This window comes from Epinephelus lanceolatus, chromosome 22 (genome assembly GCF_041903045.1).
Source record: "Epinephelus lanceolatus isolate andai-2023 chromosome 22, ASM4190304v1, whole genome shotgun sequence".
Classification (NCBI taxonomy): Eukaryota; Metazoa; Chordata; class Actinopteri; order Perciformes; family Serranidae; genus Epinephelus; species Epinephelus lanceolatus.
The window spans coordinates 14,986,820-15,006,694 of NC_135755.1; the positions used below are offsets into that span (position 1 = coordinate 14,986,820).

General features: G+C 40.2%; 1 protein-coding gene across 2 annotated transcripts in view; it reads left to right on the top strand.

Moving 5' to 3' along the window:
* Positions 1-11,381: 11,381 nt before the first annotated feature.
* vax2 (ventral anterior homeobox 2) overlaps positions 11,382-19,875 on the top strand; it is a 37,928-nt gene continuing 29,434 nt past the window's right edge. Inside the window, exons 1-3 of one of the 2 annotated variants that reach the window (XM_033651958.2) lie at positions 11,382-12,147; positions 12,249-12,471; positions 16,920-17,107. In XM_033651958.2, coding sequence (XP_033507849.1) covers positions 12,258-12,471; positions 16,920-17,107 — 402 coding nt within the window. In that variant the 5' untranslated portion in view covers positions 11,382-12,147; positions 12,249-12,257. Of the gene's footprint in view, positions 12,472-16,919; positions 17,108-19,875 lie in introns of both variants that reach the window. The other variant, XM_033651957.2, reaches the window with a different exon arrangement.

A 19,875-nucleotide genomic window follows, 5' to 3' on the forward strand; every position in this document is an offset into this window, starting at 1 on the left:
GCAGTTTATTTGTCGACGTCTCTCTTCTGTGTGTGTGGTTTGTATTTTTTAATGTCAAAAACCGAATAAAAAAGAGTGTGAGTTTTGCTGCTGCGTCTTCTGTCAGTTCAGAGCAGGGACACTTGGTGGCAGTCTGCACCGCTGCTCTGATGTCACCTCTGATACACTCAGTATATTCTCATCTGACTCCACTGGGGATTAAAATAATTGTAAAATATCAACATTATATATCAACGTCTTCTGAGAATTTGGGTTTATTACAGGATTAGCTGGTGTGTCAGATCAGAGCAAAAACTAACTGTGATCACTTTAACTTATTGTGTGTTGCACCGTGAGTGTGTGAACTTTTCAAACAGACTGAAATCAGCCTCAGAGGTGTCAGAATAAACCTGTTTTTAATATTTAACAAGCAGTTTTGAGGCTGAGGTACAAAATCTAACTTTTTACTTGTGTGTCTTTTTTTTATTTTTTTTTAAATTAAGTCACAAATTTCACTTTAAAACATTTAAAATCAAACCTATTTTGTCAGATAATCAAAAATATAATAGACTTAATTTTATTTTTAATTTTTTAAATGATAACACTTAAGAGTGGATTCTTTTGTTGCTTTATACATTTAGGGACTGATTTCTTTAGAAATCATCAAGGTTTATTTTTAAAAAAGACTTGTACCCTACTCACTGTTTCACCCTGAAATTAAAAAAAAAAAAAGTTTTTCGACTCTGCATTTATCTGCTGCTGTAAGTCTTATGGATGTGTTGCACATTTCGTCTTTCTCCATATTCAGGGCTGTTTTCCAACAAAGAAATACTCATTTTGGATAATTGCAGTGAAGATTTTTGAAGGATTATATAGAGATGTGTAGAATTTATATGTTTGCATCTTAAATTTACAGCTACAAAATGCATTTTGTTAAAATTCAGAAGGTGTCAACTATAAAGAAACAGTGAAATCTGTGTTTTCTTTATTGGAAGTGTCTGCAACTACTGACTCACAACAGCTTCATAACTAATAAATAACACAAGCAACAACAAATATTTCACTAAAATAATGTGAGTGTGTAGATGTAGATATTAAAGAGGAAGGCAGGTTTAGTTTTGGACGTTCACTGACATGCTGCCATTTAAATCCACATTATAAAAATAATTATGAGTCTTTAGAGACACAGATGCCTTAGGAGGCGTCACAGTGAGTTTGTGCTCTTTAAAGCTTAAATTTAAAACTTTATTTTCCGATTGGCATTTGATTTCTGGCGAAAATAAATTTAGGATTCATGGAAATTCTCTCTCGAGTTCATTTACAGCCATTTTAGACGCAAACGTGAATAACCATTGCAAGTTAAACACCATTGAACGCACCAGTAACACTAAACCTTTCTGCATTAAAAAAGAGTTCATTGTTGGTTGTTTGAGTGATGTTTGGGGAGACGGACTACAAACACGACTAACTGTACAAGCAAAGACAAAAGTTAGTGGAAACTCTGCAGAGCTGCGCACGGAGCGATCCTCCGCTGGACGCTGAGAGCTGAACCCGGACACATTCAGCACCGCTGCACCTCCACCTGCTGCTGCTGCTGCTGACATAAACTATCAGCAGATACAGCGTTTATACAAGAGTATGGTGATGATGCGGAGCTGCGGAGGGATCCGTTTTATCACAACAGAGGAAGGGTTTCATTTTATTTCGTCGCTATTAGTTATTAGTTTCTGTGCGTAAAGCCCATGCGTTTGTGTGTTATTTTAATTTAACAACACCAATAAGTGTATAATTATTTAAAAATGCTTTGAAATTGTGCCACAAAGGAAAACATTTGTGAAGTCAATTCGGCTGCAAAACATTTGTCTAATCATTGTTAATAACAGTGTTAATGCAGGCGTTGGTGCACAGTGGTTTTATTTGGGGTTACATGCATTTAAAAGTGAGGTCGGTGCGTCTAAATGATCCACGCGTGTTGGTTATAAATTCTGCAGGTAGTTCAAAAAGAGAATTAATGATATCTAAAGTTTATTTTACAGTTATTAACCCCAAATCTGTATTTTAAATAATCTACAGTTTGTCCCTTTAATGCTCAGAAAACAAGCGACACATTTTGTGCTGCTTTGCTTGTTAGACACAATTTCACATCTTTATATTAATTTATTTTATTCAACTACTTTTTATATGTATGAATCAACAATTAACCACGATGAACGTGTCAGATACAATTATTTCAGCTGCATTTTGTTTATTGACATGGTGGCACTTTGCAGCTATTAAACGGCACTGACAGTCAGTAAATATAAATCCTAACTCCTAATAGATTTAATGGCATGTTTAGGCTTGTTATTATACTTAATGTGTCTGCTTTAAATACAAAGCTGAGTTTTTAGTGGCACTTAGTAGCTACTAAATATTCATATTCTACTAATAAGAATTTACATGTTTGTAAAACGGGCTAAATTTCATTTAAATAAAAGCGAGTCTGCACGACGCTCCTATGCAAGAAGCGCAATTTTTGGCCTTTCAGTTGCGCGAAATTATGAATTCTACACCTGCAGTTTTCTGGTATATGTGTCTTTGTTTGTCTTGTGTAACCTGCTGTATTTACCAGATAAATTGCGCCTGTTTTGCGCAACATTATTTCAGCTATCTTGCTTTTTTTGAGCTGCGAGAAACTGCGTATCAGCCAAGTTGGGTAAAGTTGAAGACCTTGAGGAGAAGGAAGACACGCGATGAAAGAAAGAGATTTTTGTGTGTGAATCTAAACTGAAAGAGGCCAAATCTGACTTGACTCCGGTCACTGGGGACGAGGCCAGCCTGTTTGTTAATGTGTGTAATAAACTGCAATAAACGGCGCGTAAAGGTGCCCACCACTCACATGCGTACATTTAATATGTCCTCTGCTTTCAAGGTTTTATTTCAACAAAGAATCCTGACTTCATTTTCTCTCCTGTATCCAAAAACACCTCGATGTGCCCGCGCACAGTTTGAGCAGCAGTTATACGGCTTTCATTTTGGGAAATTGCGCATTTCCTTCACCTTATTCTGACGTTTAGAAATGTTTGTGTGCGATAAAACGCGCTCCGCCATTCATAAGAGACACTCTTGCAACATAAGCTCCTGTAAGGTTTGGGGAATCATAAATAGCTATGTGCACGTGTTGTGATAGAAATGTCTTTTTTCCGCTGGCCGAGTGGAACCTGAACGCCGCACCAGGTTGTGTAAATCTGAAATTAATCTTTCCATAAAATCACAGTCCTATACGTGCGGCCAAATGTTTGCCATTCCTGCAGAGATTTGTCTGGAGCTGCAGAGGGATGTGTGAACTCTGAGTGGCCCGGTGCCCTCCCTCTGACCTCTGGGATTACAGTAATCTCTGTTGATTGATCTGATTGATCAGATTCATCTCCACGAGGCCGCAATCCAGCCGCACACACGAGGCGGGGGGAGGGAGGGAGATGAGGCGCGCGGTGCGTGGTGCAAATAAACATTGTTTTCCTCCTCTTGGCCTGCGGGTGAGTACAGAGAGGGGATGTAGGTTTGTACTCTATAGGCATCGGTTTATCCGCAGCAGCGTGGTAATTAGGATTTTGAGTGCAGCAGAAATATGATTCAAATAAGTTGAGAGGAGTTTGGATTTGGCCATCATGACGAATAAACATATGACAGGCTCGATTGCAGTGATTTCAAGTGCAGTCAGATCATCATGTGGTAATAAAGCTACACAATAATGAAATTATTGTATCATCATGTCCTCAAGGCAGAGATCTGACAGAATATTTAAGAAGTAGGGTAACTTATTTTTAATCTATCCTACAGATGAATGAATTTAAATATATATTACACGGGCAATTAAATAAAAGATGTCTTAAAAGAGCCTGTGTGTGGTGGAAGAGTCAGTTCCTTTAATTATGTAAAAGTCCTGCTTTTTAAATGTTATTTAAGCACAAAATCAGCAAAATAAAGTATCATTGGTGCAGGATTATTGGTGCAGTAAACATTTTAATATTGCAGCTGGTCATGAACTTATTTTAACTACTTATTATTTGGTGAATTTATTTCCCTTGATTTAAACTGCACAGTCCTAGTTTTAAAATGTATCTTTTGTAGCCTGTAACCCTTGCCTATACTATAAATCTTTGCTGTATTTTTATAACCCTGTAAATCTGCTGATAAAATTAATTTTGTATGCAAGTGAAATATACAGTGTGTTAGTTAATATGGTGTGGTATAAAAATCAAAATTTCAGTTTTAAACTGTGTTATTAATTCTTTCATTTTGTTTTATCTCAGGCCTGTTTCCTCTGCCTTGTTGTTTTTGGAAACACTTAATTTGGATAGTCCACCTACAGATATTTCAGAGAGTATTTCAACAGCTTATTATTTGAGATTCAGGCTTTATTCTGTACATGTTTAACATACTATCCTTAGAGTGTGTGCAACAATTCATGAACGTATTCTCAGAATAATTCAGTTGATCTTGAAGTATTCACTCAACCTACGCAGCACAGACGAAGAGAAAAGTTCAGCTAAATTGTTTTGAAAAATTGTAGTGAATTGTCACAAAATACTCCGTAGATAAACATCAACAGACGAAGATTGTTGAATCTCATTTAATAAGCTGTTGAAGTATTCTGTAAACTATAGGTGGGCTATCCAAATAACATCCTGTCCCATGTTCTGTATATGTTTATGCATACTAACCTGTACGCAGCCGCATCAGTGGAAACTAATGAAAGAAACTGTTAAATAAATGCAGTAAAACATACAATATTGTCCTCTGAAGATGTGCTGAAGTAGAAGTACAATGAAGTATGAAATGGACAAGTAGAGTGGACAAGTATCACAACAGTACTTCACTGATGCTATGGAAGTTAAATACTGGCAAAACAAAACAATGGGGTAATTGTACTGTCAATTAAAAAACTGACGATTATGACTAAACACTGTCACTTATTTAGTGTTTAAGTGGAGAATTTCGAACACAGGATTTTAGCTTTCATGGCTGTTTATGGCAGAGCGATACACACCATACTTACTAGAGAGTATTTATGTCTTTTTGTGGTTCCCAAAATCACAAATTTGACTTTCCAGTTTTTACAGCAGAGGACACCTTCTATCATCAGATTCTTAAGGTAAAACAAAGTTAACTCTGTGGGCAATCAGGCATTTAAAAAAGAAACAGGCTCCATTTAGTAAGGTATAGGCCTACCTAACGCTGTAATATGGCTGTACAAGAAATTGAAAAGACACTCAAATGCATGGGTGTAGATTTTTGGGGGGACGCGGGGGGACATGTCCCCTCAGTGTTCAGGTCTTGTTTATTTGTCTCCCTGAAAGAAAACATAAAAGTAGCAGAAGACTTTAAGACATTAACACAATAAAATGATGTAGAAAAGGCACAAATGGGTGCATAAAAATGAAAAGAGAACAATGATGATATATTGGCCTAAGAAAGTTACAACCCAGTGGTTAGTTACTTATGATGCATGTAAACTAGCTATCGCTTATTGTATCGTCACATGATCAAAAAGAGACTTGACACTAGACAATATCATACACACACATACTACCAAGCAGTCATCAGTGCACATCTGTGGCAAAAAATACCAAAGAAAATAAAATATTATTTGTTTAAGTGGAAAAAAAGTTTTTTCAGTTTAATCATAGTTTATGTAGGATAAGCATATTTTTTTTACAGATTGCTACTGACTGTTTTAGCAAAGCGAAAAGAATGAATACTCTTGAACACTCTTGACGAAGGTCCAGGAGGAACGAAATGTTAGTGTTACCAATAAATTGTGAAGCTGAGCAAGGTGTGCTGGATTTTTTTCCCAACGTACCTGCATCTGAGACAGATGGATGTGCGAATACCTTTCTTCAAACAAAAAGGGCCAACCTGGTCTCACTCTGAAGTCGTCTAACCCCACCGTTTAGTCAGTGAGTTCCGGCGTCAGACACTGAAAGAGGAAGCCATCTTTTCACGTCAGCATGATGCGCAACCAGTCACCATTATTGTTTAACTGTGCCTAGGGGTGTCAGGGGGAAATGTGTTGGGAAAGGAATGTAAGTTAACAGGGCAGAAATCCAAGTAGGGTGTACGGTAGGAGTGGTGGATGGGTCCTACAATGAAGCGACTATCACCTGGGAGGCTGGTGTTCGCTTCCTGTATGATTGTAAAGCCAAACCCTGTTCTTTTTTCCTAAACTCAACCACTGTGTTTGTTGCTGGAGGAAAAAAATGTTAATTTGCATTGTCGTACCGACATAGTGCTTTTATTTTGAAAGAGACTGTATGTTAACGGTAAATTTCCTGAGAAAACAGAAGTGTATTTTGAAAACAGACAATGCAGGGCGTCAACAACCAACACACCCAGGGTACCTTTCATGTCATATCTCAATGTGGAAATCCTTGACCAAATGCCAGTATGCGACAAGGGAGGCAGTGGCATCAGAAACCAAAGAAAAAAGGCATCCTTTAATTTTGGCAGGATACACGGCCAGTTGCCATTATAGTTTAATGGTGCAGTGTAAATTTCCTGTGAAAACAGGAGTGTATTTTTTTTTTTTAAGATATTTTTTGGGGCATTTTTGCCTTTATAGATAGGACAGTTAAGCGTGAAGGGGGGAGAGAGAGGGGAAATGACATGCAGCAAAGGGCCACAGGCTGGAGTCGAACCCTGGCCGCTGCGACAACAGCCTTGTATATGGGGCATCTGCTCTATCCATTAAACCACCGATGCCCCTATAGAAGTGTATTTTGAAAACAGACAATGCATACAATGAGCAGAACTTGACACGGTGTCCCAGAACGTCAACAACCAACACACCCAGGGAACCTTTCATGTCATATCTCACTGTGGAAAGTCCATGACCAAATGCCAATATGTGACAAGGGAGCCCGGTCTCACTCCGAAGTCGTCAGAATCCGGCACTTGTGCAGTGACTTGTGATGTCAGAAATGCAAAGAAAAGAGGCATCCTTTAATATTTAATATTTAACAGTGCGGTGTTGTGCTGATGTAAATTTCCTGTGAAAACAGAAGTGTATCTTGAAAGAAGACAATGCATGTAACGGGCAGAACTTGACACGGCGTCCCAGAACGTCAACAACCAACACACCCAGGGTACCTTGCGCATTGTATCTCAACGTGAAAGTCCATAACTAAACGCCAATATGCAACAAATTCCAAGTGAGAAAGAAAGCAAGTTCTCCTTTGAGCACAGGCGTATTTCTGAGGTGACAATCTGTATCCTCTACACAGGCCCTTCATCTCATGGGCCCCAGGGTGACCCACTGCCTGTACAGTCTATTTACGCCCCTGGTTTGATACTTAAAATGTTCTTGCAGTGGACCCCACCCCTGTTTCATATGTGCTCTATCTATCTATCTATCTTTCTATCTATCTATCTATCTATCTATCTAAGAAGACTGGTTCAGAGGAGGTGTCAGTCAGCGCACAAACATCCTGTACTGAGGCACATTTAGAGGCAGAGGCGGCAGCAGACACAAAATGTCCCTGCGGTTGTTAAAACATTATAATCACAGCACAGAGCGACACCAAAATGTTTCCTAATAGAGCGAAATCAAAATATGAGCAGTCTTCAGAAAAGTTAAACGTGGTAAAAAATCTGCTTTTTTGGAGGGCTGTGCATCAGAGAGGGTGAAAACACTGGAGAGGAGGAGGAAGAGGAGGTGTGCGTGTGTGTGTGTGTGTGTGTGTGTGTGTGTGTGTCTTGCAGCAGCACAGCGGCAGCAATCAGTCCCCTCTTGTCTCGCTGCTGAGTGCAGCGTCTGATTGACAGTTTCTATTCATCCTCTGTGAGATTAGGCCAGCTGAAAGGAGTAACGACCCATGGCTGTGTGCAGTAATTACGGCCTCGGATAAGAAAAATAAGAAAAAACACACACGGCAAAACTATAATTATATAATCCCGCTCAAAATCCCCTTTTTCTCCCCCCCTCTCCTCCTCCTCCTCTTCCTCCTCCGCCGCCGCAGTGTTTTCAAAGACGCTTCACCTGTAAAGAGGAAATTCCACTCAGTGTTTCAGTCATTCCTGCAGCTGAAATTATCTCACAATCACAACAAACTGCGGGCTGCGCCATCAGCAGCACACAGAGGCCGGTGTGTGTGCGTACATATGCAGTCAATGGCGGTAAATGACTGTGAATGAGCTGTTTGATGTGCGGTGGAAAACCAATAGAAACATCACTTTATGCTGCTTCTTTAGCGCCCTGCACAGATTGTGTGTTAACAGCGGGGTTCTGCAGAAGGGCCATCAGCGTTTCATAAAACAAGACTTGAGGCAATCGTGTGTGGAGAGGTGGAGAGGGGGGTGGACAAAATAACAGGAACACCTGTTGAACACAATAAGTTTTGCTCGGATCGTTGATTCAACTCTTTTCTATATTGGACTGTATTATATATGTGCATCTGCTGCTGCTGTTGGTTCCCTCCTCAGAATATTTGATTTATTTATTTACGCAAGTTAAGATTAAGGGGACTGTAAATGCGCCAGTTCAGCCATTTCCGCAAATCTTTAACTATCATCCCAGGACAGGTGTGAGGACACCTACACTAAATACGCACAGGGTGTGATCAGTAGAGGCTGTTGAAGGAATATCTTATTTTAAACCAAAGTTATGGCTGATTTTGTGTTGATATTAGAGAAGTTTGAATCAGATAGACAGATAGATATAACAATATATATGATATAATGGTGCAAATAGGCAGATAGGACCAATAAGTTGTATACATAAATAGCAAAACGACAACACATCTTATAAAAATACTAGTGTTCCCTGATATAGTCAGTATTGCCTGTGTGGCAGAAAGAATAAAGGACTTCTTCTTGAACATTTCCTTGTGGAAATTTGATGATTTAGGCAAAACACTAAACCAATACTTAGTTTTTCCTCCAGGATTTTTTTCTCATTTTCTGCAAGAGCATGAAAAAAGTCAGTTTTAGCTTTTATATCTCTTAATTGCACAGAGGCATCAATATTTGCTGCATATTTAAGTCAAATTTTAAAATTTTTGGCTCCAAAATCACAAATCTGAGCCTCCAGTTGTACAGTATAGGACACCTACAGTCACTAGAAAGTAAATTTGTGGTACATAAGCCATTACAGATGAAGACTGGTGCCCACATAGTTAGTAGTTAGTAGTTTGCTGTTCCATCACGCATATGTCTTTTTTTTTGTTATTGTCTATGCTGTCTGTTCAGATCATGATGCTTTGCTCTAGTTATTGTTATTTGCGTGTTCATTTATAGTTTGCACCATTCATGAGTTGGCTATCTTACTTTATGAGGTCAGCTGCATTCTCCCTTTGAAGTTTGATGTCTGTTGTTCATCTGCTACGTGTCAATAAAGGTTTTAAATATTTAGAACCACAGCTTGTCCTCTGAGAAACAGCACTTGTCTAGAAAACCACACCAAACCATTTCATTACACATGTAAAACACACTGACTGAAAAGACTCTAAACGCGCAGATTTGGGGGGATAAATGCACATACAGACTCTACTCATTTGTCCCCCACAATAAAGACGCTGACGTTTTAGCCGAAATTAAAGACACTCCCACCTCAAATTGATGCATAAAAATTCATTTTAAAAAAAAATCTTTAATGTGACCGCCTCTCTGCTTGTGTAGAAAACTGAATCATATCGGCTTATATTCAGTATTTAACTGTAAAAAAAAAAAAAAAAAAAGCTAATATTTGCCTTGTTTGCCTGTCTTGCTTTCTTTTGTTGTGTTGTTGACTTCTACATATGATGTGCTGTTATAAGCTGTAGCTTCAGCCTGCACCCTTTTCACACTGCAGAGGTTAAATTACATTATTGTAATGTTTTGTACTGCACTGTTTAAGTATCTGCCATTTTCTGTGAGAGGCTGTGACTTTATTTACATGAATTTGTACATCAGTACATGATGTTCTTATATTTGCAGGCCGAAATAAATTCTGATACCACACAGAAAATGTTGGGATGAGTTGCTGTAAAGCACAAAGAACTCTTAAACCATCTTTTTGGGGTCTTTAGAGGTTCCACTGGTTCTGTTCCTAGTAAACTAAACTAAGCTGAAGAACCAGTAGAGTGGTTGTTCTTCAGGAGTCCTCTTCTAGTTTAGTTTCTGTCACTGAGGAAGGAAGAAAAACATTCATATATGTCCAGAGGTTAACACAGTAAAGCAGTCAGTGACTCTCAGCCTCCTAATGCGCACCAAATATTCCAGTGACCTCCCGGAGCACAAAGAACACCATAACCTGCCCAACAATGTGTGAGACTCATTCAGATTTTAAGTACAGTGATCATCTAGTAGCACAATGACTCGTCCTTGGTAAGGGCAGTGGCGTTGGGGAGTCACGACAGGCCGCAGTGCGCGCTATTAAGCACACACTGTCTCATCACATGATCAGATAGAGACCTGACTTTGGACAACATCAACATAGACATATTACCCAGCAAATTATAATTACATATAACAAAAAATACCAAAGAAAGTAAGAAATTAATAAATGAATTTGGTAGATTTTATAGTTTTATGTAGAATAAAATATATTTCTGTTATAGACTGCTGCTGACTATTTTACAAAAAAAACAAAACATGACGCAGATGGTTTGTCATCTGGATGAAATATATCGCAAATGGCACCTTTTATTTAACTTACTCGTCTTTGAACACAGCCATGTTTCCGAGGTGGCAATCTGAATCACTCGCAAGCACCCTCGGGCCCCAGTGCAACCACACTGCCGGCACTATGTATGTTTACGCCTCTATTTAAGGTCCAACAGGCTCAAAATTTTGGAAACAGCGCAGTGCTGTTTGGCACCTCTGGTTCTGTGCAGCGCTATTTAAAGATGCTTTATAGCCCTCTGTCAGCCTGTCATTAACAGCCAAATAACTACTTTAGTGTAGGCTGTTTAGCACCGTTTTGTGAAGTGTGATTTGGGGGCTATACCTATAAAATTCTGCTTTTAAGATTCTGTCATGTTGTGGATTTTCAGGCCAGTGAATGAGCGCAGAGGATCATTTAAATGTGAAGTTTTACCTCACTGAAGTGTCTCCAGCGTATTAAACTATTATTTATCTTTGCACCCACACAGATATTAGAGCTCATCCGTGGAACAGACACGGAGTCAGGGTGAGATAGAGTTTAGGGGAAGCCCGGGAAGCGCTGCGTTTGGCTGTCTCCAGAGCGGAACGCGCTCAGCACCATCGTCTCATGTCTCCGCGGCTGATCCCGCTCTGCAGCGCCGCTCATCCTCTTGTCAAAACGTGCCCTGACGGCGGACCAATCAGCGGCCACCCTGCGTGGGCAGGAAATGACGTACGAGGTTCTTGCCTCTGTAAAGTGTACCGTGTCACCACAAATATTCTGCACACACCAACCTCTCAGCTGTGTTAGTGCAGGCAGGGTGTATCAGCCGCCCCGCGCCGACGTGATGTTTCAGCTGCAAAGCAAATTATGTAAAAACTGACACGAGCGCTCCAGACTTTATTTGTGCAGCTAAAGTGACCATTTCCCATTTTACCCGACAGTCCCCTCCAGAAGGGTCTCAACACAGACATCTTTTTCTTGTGGGCTCCAAAAGCAGAAGACCACCGACCCCCTCATGAGGCCATCTCACCGCCAGAACATGCAATCACGGATCCGCAGAGGCAGCCGATGTGACCGGGGGTGAAGTAACAGGCTGCTGCTCCGGACAGACCGGGAGAAACTTTCCTCCCCTGGCTTGTGTCCGGTGAACTGTGACCGCTGCTGTGTGGGGCTCTTCTTGCGCGCCGCCTCTCACTTTATTTCTACGTGGGTGAGCAGTGTGTGCGTGTGTTTGTGGCACCTCCCCGCTCCTCCATAGATCTGGTTGCCCCCTTGTACCTTACAAGCCTCACCATGCATTTCTCCCGCACCTCCTGGCTGCTGTAGTTAGAGCAGGAAGCCGAGGTTCCTTCCCATCAGCTGACTCCCTCCTTGCTTTGGTTTGGACACCGGACCGTGCGTCATGCCGCGACACCTGAAGCGCACCCCGGTTCCGTTGCAGGACCGCATGGTTCCTTTGTAACTGGATCTACTTTTTCCTTTTTTTATTTGGAGGGAGAGGAGGGCATGCTCTCCTCGTCTCTGGAGAACACTTGCAAAGAGGAGAAGAAAGTAGAAAGACGAGGGTGAGCGGCAGCAGCAGCGACACACACACACACACACACACACACACACACACAAGGAGGGAGAGATAATCTTAGAGAGTAACTTGTAGATGTTTGATCAGGCCACGACTATGGGCGATGGGAGCCACCGCTGTGGACCCAACCCGTTGTGTCCGGACCGGATGGAGACAAAGTGCCGCGCCGAGATAGGGAGCAGGTCCCCGGTTCAGAGCTCCACCGACACCCCGGGGACATCAGCGTCCACGCCGACGTCCTCCAGCGAAGACGGACACGACAAACTTTTGGGAGTGGACCCTGACTACTGTCGGAGGATATTAGTGAGAGGTAAGTGAACGAAAACACAACACACACTGCTTTATCCTGTGCGTAAAACTAACTCCCAGACTCACATGAAACTGAATTAATGTAACTTTAAATATAAGTATCCAAATCACAAAAAGCTGTAATCACCACCTCTCTGACAGCCACACAATTACAACAATGAAATAAAATAAAATCTTAAATTTGTTGGCTACTTCTCCACATTAAAAATGTCTAAATGTAACCAAAATAAGGCAAACATTATTTTATTTAAATGTAAAAGTGTGTGAAACTTGTGCTGCTGCTGAACAATGCAACACCTCTGCTGCAGGGTGGACAACACCTGCTGTGGAAACAATAGGCCAAAAGATTGTTAACACCACACCACACCTGTAGATAGTACATTTAAAATAAAAAATATGTCGCAATTTAGAATAAAATAACTCTTATTATTATTGTTGTTTGGCTCAGTCTGTGACAGCCGTGACAGCTCTTTTGTTCATTTTGGACAATATAGAAATATATTGCTTAGATTAAACTAAAACAGACTTGTATGAATACACTGCCTCATTATTTTTCCTCACACACATATTAAATAATTCCGTTGAACACGTGTGTGTGTGTGAAGGCTGAGATGTGACCTGAGACAGAAAGGAAAACAAAGGGAAACTGTTGAGGATAATCAGGAGAAATTCACCCCTCGTGTCGCTGCTATCAACACAGAAACAAAAACACATTCAGCTCTCCACTATAAAGCGATGTGTGTGTGTGTTTGGTTACTTGTCAATAGCTGATGGCCTTTGTGTGCCAACGTTATGTTAATGAACATCAGAATAATATTTAATTTAATATGAGTGTCCACGCCCTCCTGCAGGAGGCCTGCTGTAGCCCCTGGATATTTTTTTAAATACAGAAAAATAAAATAAAATCACTGCAGTTTGCAAACACTCTTATACGGCGTAAAAATCAGTTGTTATTTGTTGTGTAATTTTTGAAAATATATATAAAATTAAACGTGGGTTTTGGAGCCAAATTTTAAGCCTCAAACATTTTAATTTAATTTATATGTATTTCCAAGGAAAACACGTCTAAATCTGCCCACACTTGTAGGTTATTTAAGGTTATTTGCATTTAGGACATTTGTAGTTTTTATTCCAGCACGTACACAGAGAAATTATGCAAAGGGAGCAAAAAACAGAATTTAAAATATTTTATTTTGTGAGCAATATTGTGTGAGTCACTGAGCTTTTCTTTTAATTCAGTGCTTTCCAAGAACAGAAATTCAGCAGCTCCATTTCCACACACAACCCCACAAATCAAAAGGATAAAATTAAATTGGTGTTTTCGTGCCGGATGTTTTGCAGCGGTGTGCAGCCCGTTTGTTGTGGATACAATCAATATGTCGGCCTATCAGTCCTCGGTTACAGGCGAATGTTGTGGATATTATGGCTGCCGGCTGGTTAGTTTTATCTTTTTATTGAGCGTGTAGTCGTGCTGTGGCCTGTGGCACACATTGTGGCACACAGGCAGCTCGTTTAGCCAGAATACAGTGAAACTAATGTGAGTGTTTGAGTGGTAGAGGACACAAAGGAGGAAAATGGCGAGAAATTCAAACGTGGGTGCAGATTTAAAAAGAAAAAATCAAGCTGCTTCCTCAGAGCGTCGATCATGTAGAGTAAGTTGTGTGTGATGGTGGCAGCTGCAGGAATAGTCACAACACTGTGTTTTTTACCTTTATTAATAAAGCTAAATATGCCATATATATCATCTGTAAAACAGCTTTTATAAGATTAAATTCCTCCACAGCTGATCACGTGTTTTTTTTTTTGTATTTTTAACATGAGATCTGGCACATATGTGCTCATGTGATCTCTTTAACATGTTGTGTTGCGTCAGTCGCTGCTTGATGGTGGCCCATCAGAGGCGGAAGTGGCCCGGAGGAGGTCAGGGGTGTGAGCCGGTTTTGGGGGGTGTGATCCGGTCTTGGTGGAGACTCCGTACAGTGCACTGATCCACCGAGGCCCGCATTGTCAGGAGGTGTTTTTGAAGCTGAGCTTGGATGCTCGGCTTCTCCGCGGAGAGGCCGGGGTCACCGAGAGGTCAGCAGGTCTGCGTATATACAGCCGCTGCTTCCCTCCTCTGCTTGACAAATGTTTCTATCACATGTTGAACTGTTTTATTTTATTTCTTTATTTTTTTGGCTCTGGATCCAGATATGTTTGTGAATGTATGTGTGAATATTAGGAGGGTTTGTGGCATCTCTGGCGCAGAATCTCACTCGCCTGTCGACACATTACGCAAAGTCATTATGCGTGCGTAAAGATGGAGACCTCTCAGGCATGTTTCATTATGTAGCTCAGGCCTGCAGGCGAAGCATACACTTAAGAGTAACTGTCTGTAACACTGTGACTTAAAACAACTGCTTAGCACAGATCAAATCATATATAAGGGATTAATTTGCCGTGTTTCATTAACTCTTTTAATGCGCATTATGCAGCAAAACAGCGCACAGTTTCCCTTTTACGCACTGATTCTCCTCCACTACACCTGCTGTATTTACACACACCAAATGCTGAGTTTACTTCTATTTTATTACCATTTAAAATTACGATAAAGCAAGCGGAGAACAAGTCCAATTTGACTTTACAGCTAAAAAAAAAAAATTAATCTTTAGTATCTTTAACTCGGAGTTTTGGTTGATCCACCTTCCTATAGAAACACTATGGATGTTGAGTTCAATCAGTTTTGTTTCATATTTAATTCAGCGCTCTTCATATTTTATTCGATTGCATTTTTTATGACCTCAAAACCCTGGACAAAGAGCAGGTCGCGTCTGCCCTGCGCTTCCATTCAATGTGATAAATACGGACAAATATTCCCGGCTGCAGTGCAACCAAAAACAAAAAAAAAAAAAAAAAAAAAAAACCAAGCATTTTACTGGTTGAAACGCGTCTTTAAGAAAACAACAGATGTGTCCATTGAGACAAAATTCAAGTTACGACTGTGATTTTTTTTTTTTTTTTTTAATAATGTAGACAATAACCCGAGGGCTCCTGGATTGAGGGCGGGGTGTAATGACTCGGACCCATCCAGGATGTCTCTCTAATTATTTAGTTTATTAAAATATACATCTCAAATGTAGGATTTTTTTTTCACACCAAAGTTTATGTCTTTAATTTAAATTAGTTTTATTTTTTGGGGACAGCCGTTGAACAAAAAAATTATCGACGCAGCCATTTTTTTTTTCTTTTCAAATAAATCAACAGAGATTAATAGCAGAGAGCCAACAGGGTGGAACAAATGACTCAACCAAAAATAAAATGCAAACCAAAACCAATAAAAATCGGACACATCTAACCAAAAATAAATAAATAAATAAATAAATAAAATGTATTGAGATAGTTTGGCCCAACAACCCACACACACTATGTTGTTGTGGATGGATACTGACGCACAGCCCTTTAACTTAAAGAGGAAACACATGAGAAGCTTTAATACATTCTATAACTTGTTTGGAGTGAATTAAATTTCATGTAGTTTTAGTTTAACATTGGAAAACACTTTTCAGCCCTGATAATAACCCAGTGCTCACACTCACACCGTGTATGTTTATTTTACACCACACTATGTCTAATTAAGTTCCCAGTGAAGTGTTGCAGCTGCTTTTACTTTCATTAAAGGATTTTAATTTGAGTTCCAGCTCATGAAAACACAAGATAGTCTCATTTGTAAGTGCGCAAAACTGACGTAGTGCCCACAATCACGTGGACTCACATTACGCAGGCAGTGCAAAGGGGGATTTATTGAGTTTTGGACATTGAGTCATGAGGAAAATCTCAGTCTTTTTACAAATATAAAATGGATTATCGAGCGTATAGTATTGTGGGTAAACGACACGAGTTATGAGCCACTTATTAAAGCACAATTACATTAAAGTGTCATTAGTTTACTGGTAATCTCGCCACACCTGTGCGCACATATTAGTGACAATAGGGCCTTTCTTCACACAGCATTCCCTTCTGTTAAAAAATAATAACACATATGTGGCTTGTTTATTTAAAATGCAAAGTTCAAAGGTATTTATTGTCACATTAACAGCGAATGCAAAAGCAGTGGGTGCCACTGGGTCACAGAATCACTCCAACTAGGCAATTTAAATATGTACAAAAATAATAATAGTAAATAAAAGCAGTAAATAAAATCACACAAGTAGAAAAACGCGCATCCATCCACGTTTCTGTGTAGGATAAATTAGCCTGTAGCCATACTCATGAAAGAAAGGCATGTTTATCTGATTTTTTTTTAACGTAAAACTACAAAAAAAGTGATTATATTTATATTTTAATTTATAATAAAAGTCTTATTTGAGTATTTACTTTCATTAAACTTAAGTGTAAATTGATAGTTTTGTGTCATTTGTTTGTAAAATGTCCTCACGCCTTGTTTTCCGTGTGTTTATTTGCTCTGCGCAGACGCCAAAGGCACCATCCGGGAGATCGTCCTGCCGAAGGGCCTCGACCTGGACCGGCCCAAGCGCACGCGGACCTCCTTCACGGCCGAGCAGCTGTACCGGCTCGAGCTCGAGTTCCAGCGCTGCCAGTACGTTGTTGGGCGCGAGCGCACTGAGCTAGCGAGGCAGCTGAATCTCTCCGAAACACAGGTAAGAAGCTCAAATTAGGACAATATTTGCGTACAATTCAAAATAAAACAAACAATAAACAGGTGCTGTGATAAACAACCTAAACAAAGACGCCAATAACAGCTTATTTTATTTTTTAAAAACAACAGTTATGTCAAGGAAGCTAGCTATTAGCTTAGCCAGGTTGCTAGCTAAGGCCTTAGCATAGCCTGTAGCATGTTTTAAAAACAAATTAAGCTACTGTCCTATTTATTCACCAAAGTCAATCTTTTACTTTATTTAAATGTATATTATTTAAAGTGTGTTGGCCACAGGTGTGTTTGGAGGCTGTAATTGGCTCCTGGCCAATGGGGGTGGGCGGAGTAGAGGAGCTGCCCCGCCCAAAACGCGCACGCCCGGCTTGTTTAATGGACACATCTGGGGACTATTTCAGCTTTAAATGTTTACAGTGTTGCAAGATAATTGATTCAGATTTATAGTGTGTGTTAACAGATAAAAAAGTCACGCATAAATAGGCCCAAGGGCTGTGTGCACGCGCCAGTTAAGGCCTTGCATGTGCGTAAAGCATGGCCATACTTCAGCAATAGTGTGGCACCACATTTGGACAATTATTAGTCTTTGTATTTATGGTCATTTATGTAGCCTTTTAAAAGATAGGCTACATTTTAGTCCCCATTTGCATACAAATTGATCAATAGTTCATAACTGCGTATAATCTTGCGCACAGTAGAAGCATATTTAATGCGTAATGGTTGCATCTGATTTCGTTCCTGTCCAAAAAGAAAAAAGGCAGAGGCGAGGACAGAAGCCAAAATATCACCCTCATTTCATAACTCCTCCCTGCTTCCAGTGCAGCTCATAATATCTGTGTAAAATCTTCCCATGTGCAGCTCAGTGTGTGTGTGTTTGTGTGTCTTAAAAAAAGAAACGGTGAAGTGTCGTACATCCCCGTCACACCGGCCCTGTCGGTGCATCCGGGCTCCTCTGAACACTGCTGACATTTCCACGGCACTCATTCACAGACCCCGCGCGCCTTCATTCAAATGTTGCAGCGCCACGAGCCCAACCCCTCTGTGTTTATTATGTACGTCATCACTTACACACTGAGCAAGATATAGCTCGTATATGACGCTGCAACACCACAGTTCCTGTCTCATTTATAGGAGAATAGAGCCATGTAGTGATAACGCACTGAAATGCAACCTTTAATGTGAAGAATATTACTGCTCCAACGATTAAAGCGTGCAAATTTCTGCAAACGGGGTCTTAGAGACACAAATATCGGTGTGGTTTGCATTAACAGAAGTTGCATTTAGTCTAAAGATTGTATTTGTATGGCATAATATGAGCAGCGGTGTTTTATTCTGTAAGTACTGGTTCATTTTTAGAGGCTAGTCATGCGTAAAGCGAAATTTGGCGAGTTTTATTGTGATTTTGCATATTTTCCCAAGCGTGGGCCTATGAATGCTTTATTTCGGCAGTTTTAAGCAACAGTATGCTCATCAAATACAGATCTAAGTTGATAACAAACGTGTCCGTGGGTGCATCGGATCTGTGCGCGCTGCTTTACCTCATCCACCCGTGGTTAAATGACGCACAAGCCAATACGCATGCAGTGGACACTTAACTTAAAAAGGAGCGCCATTTACGGAGGGGTTGTGGCAGGTTTCACAATGAAAACCTCGGGAATAAACCCATAAATTAAAATATGATGCAGTTAAAGTAGGTATATGTTAAAAGTGAGCCCATTTATTTTGATTTAGCGCACATAAACAGCAGCAGGCTGGTGCGGAGGCCTGTTTGAGCGTTAAATCACCTCTTGTGTATAAAAACACTTGTTGCAGGAGCTTTACGCATCATCGCTGTGGAGTACACCAACATTAATATTAACCACACACAAAACGCACTCAAACACAGAGGTGGTGGGGTGGAGGTGTGTGTGCAGTTTTGGGAACACAGAGCAGCCACTGTGTCCCTCATTAGTGCTGACACTAGGGGTGTTAATGGGAGGGCCTGAGCTTCCTGCTGCCGCTGAGGAGACGCTGGGCAGCAGCGGATTGGCTGCATGAACACTGCCTGACCTTCAAGTGAGAACCAAATGTAAATAATAAAAAGTCTCCTCAGTAATGGCGTCAAATATTGAACCCATCGCGCTGAATTTTCTTAATGCCAGGTGCTATTGAAGCAGCTTTTAAGCGTGATCGAAAGGCTTTTAGTTCGCATTAGTGGACTCTTCCTTTCTTCCTTTTTTTATTTATGGCGTTTGCATATTTTTAAGCAAATGCAGCATTCAAGGCTAATCACGCCAAATCACAAAGGGAATGAAGCTCTCAAAGTTTTAGGGCCTTTTTAAGCGAGGTGTTTGTGCTGTTTTCTGGTTTCAGGTATTTGTTGGTGTGTTTATACTCAAGGTTTTCACAGGAGGTGATTTGATTTTCATGCTCAAATAAAAGATCAATGGGTTTAAAAGCAGCCTTATTATAAGAAAAAGCGTTTATATTTTCTTTATATATCATTATGAGCTCTTTCTGGTCATTTGAGGTTGTTTGCATTGTGCATCTATCTATAAACGGGACATTTACTGTTCTCAAAGCTTTCTTATTTATAATATTTCTATAAATACACACACCAGAAGGCCTTCGCTCCTGTTTTCTAGGTTTTTAAAGTGACATGATTTCTGGTGGGAGCTGGAAAACTTTTTCTTTTCTCCACTTGGTTGGGTTTGGAGGTTTAAAAAGGGAGTGCACGCTTCATTTCAAAGCAACAAAAGACACTGGAATCTGCAGAAG